Source organism: Stegostoma tigrinum, chromosome 4 (assembly GCF_030684315.1).
Source record: "Stegostoma tigrinum isolate sSteTig4 chromosome 4, sSteTig4.hap1, whole genome shotgun sequence".
NCBI lineage: Eukaryota > Metazoa > Chordata > Chondrichthyes > Orectolobiformes > Stegostomatidae > Stegostoma > Stegostoma tigrinum.
In genome coordinates, this window is record NC_081357.1 from 13624661 (window position 1) to 13633367 (window position 8707).

Consider the following 8707-nt stretch of genomic DNA (forward strand, 5'->3'; position numbering starts at 1 on the left):
ATGTTTCCTGTTAGAATGTCAGATGAGCCGAAGGAGTACGTTAGTGTGGGGAACATTGCAGCTCTGAGCCAGTGTGAGGCGCTGTTGCTAGGGACATGGGTCAGAGTGTGCACAAGACAAGGTGAATCATGGAGAGTGGGCCTCAGGGTATGGAGGTTGCCGCAGCCATCTCAGGAATGTTGTATATCTCCTGTGATGGAGGGCCAATTCCAAGGATGAGGGATGACTCTGGAGTTTGAATCCATGTGGGGTGAGATTGCTGGGAATGAATCCATACACACCATTGAAGAGTCTTCCATTCATGGGCCTCTTAATGAAAGGCAATGTGGAGTTGAGCCATAATCATATCTGCAATGATTGTATCACACGACACCAGGTTATGTTTGCAGACACAAGCTTTTGCAGTCTCGCTCCTTCTTGATATGACAGTGAGAGGGATGGCATCCTACATTGGCACCTACACCTGCAATGATTGTATTAAATGGGTGGATCTGGATCAAGGATCTGAACAGCGGGACTGTTCCCACTTTGTGAGGATGGATATATAGGCCTTTCCCAAAATAACTGTCTGGCCAGCCATCGACTTCACTTCCACACCACAAACAAGGTGTTGTAATGCATTACCCTTTATTTCACAGTGAGTACACATTCCCAGCAATTAGGAAAACAACAGAGAAGCAAAGGCTAGAAAATAACGACTTATTTCCTCCAAAACAGAAACCTGTGAGTGGGTCAAATTTAATAGGAATAATACCTTTTCGAAATCGCAGATTTGACCAGTGAGTATTGCAAATGTGAATATACTTTTGAGGAAATCAGAATGGTGTTTCATTTTCAGCCTCTGGATGATAATCTGGACCAATTTAAAAGTGCGACATTTTGGAGTCTCAAACACATTCGGTGTCCCATTGCCAGGTTTCTGAGTGAATATATTGCCCTTCATATTGTACACAGTCTGTGATCGATACAATTATATTTGTCCAGTTGTATTTTCACTGTACAGAATGTATAACTATTCACACACGGATTGAAATTTTTCCAGTTGTGGAAAAAAAAGTCCTCTGCATCTTTACACAGGAATATGAAGCATTCTCATGAGCGTGACTGAGATAAACAAATAAAATTTTTGCTGTGTGAAGGTAGAACATTCTGGAACCGAGACCTGACACTAGAATCTACTCAATCTCAGTTTGGAGCCAATTTATTGAAAGCAAGCAAATGAAAAGAAAAATTGCTGAATACATGAATCCCTTTCACCCAATAGAGGATCTCCCACCCATGTACAATTCGGATAAGTCTGACGTATTTGTGCAGTGTGGAGACTTTTAGGTCATATCACCAGAGGAATCACTCAACCCTTTCCACTCTTCTGCAAATCCATGCATTATAAATGAATGCAGTACATTATTTGAAGCCACACCATTGCTTTAGAAAATTCACTGTCACTTCCTTACCCTTGTCTTCTCTGCAATTTATTTTAATTGGGTAATGACAGGACCGCAGTCCCCCATGAGAATCAAGATCTCCCTCCGCAGGATTATGTTGTCACACTTTGAACTGAACTCACACAAGAGAGAAGCTTCTTAAAATAATTAGACTTAAAAAATATGAATACTGAATTTAGAACAATTTCAGAAAGAGCAAAACCCGCGTGACTGTCGAAGTTCAGAGAGCTGAATAAAGCTCCCCATGTCAAAATGAGGCTGTGTGGGTTGGAGACAAATCCTTCTCACTGCTGGTGGAGGGCAGTGTTTATTAACAGGGCCATCGGTGTCTGAAGAGAGGAGATTAGGGGAGTTGTTCAAACACCAAGTACTGACACATACTCAGGCTGAATCCAATATGTGCTAGATGGGAGATCAAAATGTTTAGAACCATACAACAGAAATAAGCACATCTCACTGTTTGATGTCTGAACGATTCAGAACAATTTCAAATTTTCTTTTGAAAGGCAACTTCCATTAGCCCATGTCCATTAAACCAACCAATGTAAAAGAAAGTTTTGTCAAAGGGTCTGTTGTCTGCTTCCAAAGCCTTCATCAATTGGAACACTCGCCCTTCATATTGTTCGCTGCTAAGGTTACTGCCATCACTTTCATCAAATGCCCTGCAACAGATTTAAGACGATGTACATTTACTCTGGAGCATTTAGAGAGTGAAAAGAAGAGCAAGAGCAGGCTTTTCAGCTCCTTAAGCACTTAAAGCACTGTTTGAAATGATTGTAATCGAACAGAACGCCAGATGTCACAGTGAAACGATGTATTTTGGGTGAGGCACTGGTCAAAGAGAGTGAAAGCGTCCTTGACACTTCAAAAGCCTGTGTTTTCACACAGACCTGTTGGGCTATAACCTGGTGCCATGTGATTTCTGACCGTGTCCACCCCAGGCCAACACCAGCACTTCCACATCAGAAAAACACAAAATGAAACATTTGTGTGAATGACAGAAAGAACATGAGCTACCTTCAGATGAACTGAATTATTTGAATGAGCAGTTACAACCATGTTCTCAGAAGAAGAAGCTAAAGGATTTGTCATGTATCGATTCATGAAAAGGTTCACATTGACCAGCTTCTGCACCTGATGTCAACAGCCCCATGAATCACAGTCTGACTCTCGGTTGAGTCATGTTGACAAAAGAGGTGACACAAGAAATGTCAAACACATGGGTACGATACTCTTAGAGAGCAATACAGCGAGGAAATTTTAAACTTCTCAAATCATCCTGCCAAAAGAAACTGATGGAAAAAAATTTGCTTTTGCAAACACATTCCATAAGAAGCAAACTAACTCAAGACAAGTACACATGAACTAACCGGGAAGTGGTATTCATTGGAAATGACCAATTTCACATTTAAATAGCTGATGCAATAAAAGTAAATGTAACTGAATTCTCAGACAATATGTTCAGCAAATACTTGGCAATGCATGAAGTCCCAATGTCTCTCAAAAATCCACTTTCCTCCAAAAGAGTTCATCTCGTCCTAGCTGGACATAAGTGATATTCAAATATTACCCAATAATGGTTTTTCCATAGCTATTGAGCAGGTGGAACAGCGGCTCAGTGTTTAGCATTGCTGCCTCACAGTGCCAGGGACCAGTGGTCAATTCCACTCTGTGTGGAGTTTGCACATTCTCCCCTTGTCTGTGTGGGTTTCCTTCAGGTGCTTCGGTTTCTTACCACAGTCCAAAGATGTACAGGTTAGGTGGATTGGCCATGTTAAATTGCCCACAGTGATCAGGGATGTGTAGGTTGAGTGAGTTACAGGGGGATGGGTCTGGTTGGGATGCCCTGAGGGTTGGTGTGGACTTGATGGGTCGAAGTGCCTGTTCCCACACTATAGGGGTTCTATGAAATTGCTTCGCACCGTCCAAGATCCAGTGATTGTGGATCACCACCGAGACATTTCTTCTCGTCTCATCATGGCAGTCCTAGTGAGACAGGTCCCAGTGTCCCCTTCACACACCAGAACTCTCCGAAACATCTTCCATGTGCTTGGATAGCTCACACACTGTTTCAAGATTCAGTGCTTTTAGCTGATGCACACACAGAGTTTCTCTATGAGCTACTGCATTCAACTTCTGTTCTGCTGGTTCACATCAAAGATGATCAAATCCTCCAGCTGACTTATTGTACCGCGTCAGCTCCTACATCTTTCGCAACATCAAGGGACAGCTTCACAGAAGCTTTGACACGTCCAAGAAAACCATTAGAGAAACCTTTCTTCCTTTTTTTCAGGAGTCCCAGAAAGAAACAGAATTTTAAACCCTTTTGTCATACATTATACTCACATGAGATAAAACGGAGCAGAGATTTTTTGTCCTATTTGAACCAATGTATCTGTTGGTTTAGGTGCTTTTTTGGCATGAGGAGGTAATATCACAAATACTTTGAAATTATTTTGTATTTTGCCATCTTCTATGTATCCAATGACTCCCCAGGGTGGAGTGAGGGGAACAATTGTTTCTGCAGAAAAAAGGAAACACAGTTGCAGCATTTTACAAGGTGGTAAGTAGTAGCATTGCATACAGAGATTTAGAAGTTACAAAGTGGGGAAGGGCGATGAATTGGTTAAGAGCCCACACATCTATCATTCTCTGGAAATACCTGTAGCCCTTGATTGACAGCTTTGACTGTGAGCGCGACTGTCAACGTCAGAATGTTTATTTACACAAGGTTAAGAGGTTGAAATGGCTGCAGTTACAGTTTTGGGGGGTTTTGAAGCCTCTGTTTACTTCCCTGTCATAGAAAGAGGAATGTACGGTGGGTAAATAGGCAATAGTGCCCCAAAGCACTGGGGAATTGAGGGGCTATGGAGTTTGTTTGAGGGGCATTCCTTACCTGGGGGATTGTGAGAAACTGTGGGGAATGGTTTCCCAGGATGTTGCCAAGTCAAGAGTTTTTGAGTTTGAAGGAGTGGGAGGATAGGCTGGGACTTTGTTCCCCTGGAATGGAGGAGGATCAGAGGTGACCCTACAAAGGTTTATAAAATCACGAAGGGCATAGATATGGTAAATAGCAAAGTCTTTTCCTGAGGGTGAGTGTGCTCAAAAGAAAGGGATTGTTTTTAAGCTGAGAGGAGAAAGATTCAAAAGGATCCCAAGCGGCACCGTTTTTACACAGAGGGTGGTTCATATGTGGAATAAACTGCCAGAGGAAGTGATCGATGCAGGTTCAGTTGTAACAAACATACGATATTTGGACAGGTCCATGAATAGGGAATGCTTCGAGGGATATGGGCCAAATGCAGGTCAGTGGGACGAGTTTAGCTTAGGAAACTTGGTCAGCATGGATGAGTTGGAACAAAGTGTCTGTTTCCATGATATATGACGAGAACGCTTTCACTCCATTTTAGCATCTGGCAGGTTTTGGATAATTACACTTGGCAGCTCCAATTTTCAGAACCCTCAGAGTTGGCACACCTGCTGAAGAGTTTTGGCCTGACTCATTGACTTCCTTGGACCTCGGATGCTGTCTGACCTGCTGTGAGTTTCCAGCTCATATTTATTGGCCCTCAGATTTGGCAATCACGTTTGGCAATTTTTGGTCTCTTAAATTTCACCAAGACTTTTTGTCTTCTCAGATGAACTCTGGTCAGTGATTCTCTGCTCACCAGTTTCTTTAGCTTTTTTCCATTTTTATTTCCCTCCTCTTGTGGTTTGAACTTTCTCTCCCCACATACCCCTGAATAGTGGATTTGCAAGGTGAGCTGGCCACGTCCTAAGGAGGACCTGAGTGAATAGGGCCAGGCCCACAAACGGGGACAGTCCCACATAGCAACCAGCAAAAACAGAGTGCCCTTGTATCCTGGGGTCTGCAGGCACACCCTGTGAGTCACAGAACACTGCCAACAGTGAGCCTGGAGCAGCATGTGGCCTGGGACCAGAGAGCAGCATATATTTGAAGCCCCACAGCAGACCCCGGAAAATTGCCCCGGAGCAGTACCCAGGCAGTGAGTCCTGGACAGAGACCGGCGTGAGGACACAATCCTTGCCTTAGAACTTACCTTCGAACTGTGGAATGTTAACCCCTCATAGTTTCCTATTTTTAACTTATTTCCAATTCCGTCATTAAACAACGACTTCTATCCCTCTGCTGTATCCCAGAATTGTACCGAGGCGCTTGTACCGGAGGTGTCACATTCAGAAGGCAGACATTGTGAAGGTTTTTCACTGCTCTCCTGCAATGGAGTGCATATGACAATAAAAGGATATTGCATTAAATAAGTTGATTTGGTTTCCCTGTATTTCTGGTGTACAATTTGTGTCTCGCACTTTGAAGACGGTGGCAAAATATTTTTTCACTTATGCCTTGAATGTTCCTCACAGGAGAAATATCACAGCTAGGAAATGATAGAGGCAACGCCTGTTTTCGTTACTCTTTACATTTCTACAAAAGCGAATTCACAAACTGTTTTTCCTTCTTTGATAACAAGGTGTGGAGCTGGATGAACACAGGAGGCCAAGCAACATCAGAGAAGCAGGAAGGCTGACATTTTGGCCTAGACCCTTCTTCCGAAAATCCTGTCAGCCTTCCTGCTTCTCTCTATGCTGCTTGGCCTGCTGTGCTCATCCAGCTCTGCACCTTGTTAACTCAGATTCTCCACCATCTGCAGTTCTTACTATCTCTGTTATTCCTTCTGATGCCTTTGGTCACACAACGCTTTCTGAAATACTCTCAAATGTTAGATTTATTGTTGTTTTTTGCAACCTTAAAAAATGATTCTTTTCAATGTAATTCTGTCACTAAATTCAGCAACAAACTGTTGATGAGCCCTTCTTGCTAAATTTTTAATGTTGATTCTGTTCTGATTTATATTTTTCAATGTTTCACAAAGTTTAGTAATGGCCATACGGTTTAAACCCATTAACAAATTTATTTTGGCCAATCCTCCTCTCACACCAATGCTATTGTCTGTCACTATGTTCAAGGTTCTTGTTTGGGCCCAAATAATATCACTTTCAGACTGAATGTGGAATTCAGTTCTAATGTGATCATTGTCCTTTCATTGACATTGTGAGCTGTAAGGCAATGATGACAAGTATAGAAAGTGAAATATATGAAGTCTTCCCTCCGGCCTTTGATATTCCCAATCTCCATCGATACTGATTTTCCTTCTGAAAATTCTGAACCAGGATCCTTTCTCACCACTGCTCTTTGTCACCCTTTAATTTCAGGGCAGCTCCTTTCACATTCCCTTGATTTTTGTGAAAGTTCGCAGACTCGAGAAGATTTATTTCCCAGCATCGGTGACTTTGCAATAATACATCTGGGTCTTGGATTTGATTTCCTTCATTCTATTGATGTCCCCAGTTCATCGAACGTGCTACAAAAGCTTTGTACATTCAACTAAAGAGTCTTTCATTTTCTTCCTGATAATCTTTACATTGACCTTCTTCACAGATACGCTATTCCCACGAGACTCTCTGACACTTGCTATGCCACTCGACTTGCCCTTTCCCAGCTCACTCCTCTGCCCCGTTGCCTTGACTTTGGTCCTGAGGTTAGAAAATATTAATTTATCCCACCTAGTTCTGGCCCAGATAACTTTTTCTTGCCGAATGACAAATGGGAGATCGTGATGTGAATGGGAAAGTGAGCTTAGGATCCCGCTGCACCCATGCGGGGACAGCTTCCACAGATTCCAGTGGGTTAGTAATGGAGGGCACAATGCACAACATCCTGGAGCAACAACTAAAACCAGCAAATCTGGGATCAATTGGTCAGTGTGCATCTCCACATAGAAAGTTTCAAATGAGCCAGGCCAAATAGTAAAGTGTTATTTCCTATTCCAATGTCACATTGAAGCAACAGCAAACCGTACCTTCATCGTTGTTGAACTGTGAATAATTGAAAAGTCGATCAAGGCCGGCCTTCACTGCATCATTCAAATTCTTCCCATCAACTGCTGTTTCAAGCCATGGAGTCGGATTGAATGTAACTTCTTCATAACCCTGAAACAAGAAAATAAAATGCATTCGCACACGATGTAACTGAAGTATCCCTGAAAATAATTCTGTTCAGGGGATTGTCCCAGGTGTCTGGATGAAACATTGGTGTCAGCCATGCTTTGAGTTTTAAAGAGAATTGGGAGATTTTGTTGTGAATCTTGCTCTTAATTTATCTTGTTTTCCATTCAACCATTTCACCTTGGTCATTTTTTGCATAATGGATCATTTTCTCCCTTGTGCTTTCAATATCAAAACTACGGAATGTTGTTGAAAATCTTCCACACGAACTTTCCGCAGATGTATGTAAGACCAAGGGAAATTTCAACGGAATTCAGTTTGGGCCTCATTTCTCATTCAGAATTTGGGACAAAGCAAACCAATTTCAACAGAATATCCAATAATAGACACAGGAGCGAGGCAGAAATATTGGAGTCGCTCTTTGACTTGAACTTCACGTTCTTACTTTGTTCTGATACTTTCTCATCTCAGTCCTAAATGGCTTGTTCCCTTATTCTGAGACTGTGTTCTGTGATTCGAGAATCCAAGCCAGCAGTAACACCCTTCCTGCATCTACCCTTGCCAGCCCTTTAAGAGTTTTGGAAGTGTCAATGAGGTAACCTCTCAGTCTTACAATCTTCACAGAGTATACAGCGATTCTGATGTCAATGAGACCTGAGGATAAGCTTCAGTTCCCTCACATGTTTCATAACTGAGGTGTGGGCTCCTTTTGGGCTACACGTTCGAGAATTGAAAGCAGTCATTCAATAATTTCCACTGGTACAAAAATGACAGAATGCAATAAACCTTGAACTGTACTCACGTTCTCCAAAATGGCGGTCTCTGGTAAGAGACAATCAAGTTCTTCACAGAAGTTGTCCACCTCTTCCACCTTTTTCCGAGCAGCAACTTGATGTCCGAAGAGGACAGACACAGTTAAGAACAGTGTCAGCATCTTGGTTTCTGCTCCGATCCCTGTTGAACGCACTGAATGACTATCAGCACCTTCAGGTGGATCTGAGGTTTGAGCAGAGAACACGGATCTTTTTATACCGTTTTGGGGAATGGTTTTGAATATGGCTTGCCCTCAGGCATGGCTGTCACATGATACAGAAACACTGAAGCTGAGGAATTATGGGAACATTATTTTGTTACACACCTTGTGATGATTCATGGGCCCAGACCGTTCTATGGATAGACAGAGATTGGACATACCCAAAAGGTACACATCAGGTTCCCTCAGAAGTCACAATCCAATC

The 8707-nt window shown here is 42.5% G+C and overlaps 1 protein-coding gene across 1 annotated transcript; it reads right to left on the bottom strand.

Moving 5' to 3' along the window:
* Positions 1 to 610: 610 nt before the first annotated feature.
* On the bottom strand, positions 611 to 8455 carry LOC132209564 (uncharacterized). Its single transcript, XM_059645723.1, has 4 exons — positions 8272 to 8455; positions 7325 to 7454; positions 3792 to 3966; positions 611 to 2107 (listed from the first exon to the last, which is right to left on the bottom strand). The coding sequence occupies exons 1-4, from the start codon at positions 8401 to 8403 to the stop codon at positions 1933 to 1935; spliced, it is 612 nt and encodes a 203-aa protein (XP_059501706.1). The 5' UTR covers positions 8404 to 8455; the 3' UTR covers positions 611 to 1932.
* Between the last annotated feature and the right edge of the window lie 252 nt (positions 8456 to 8707).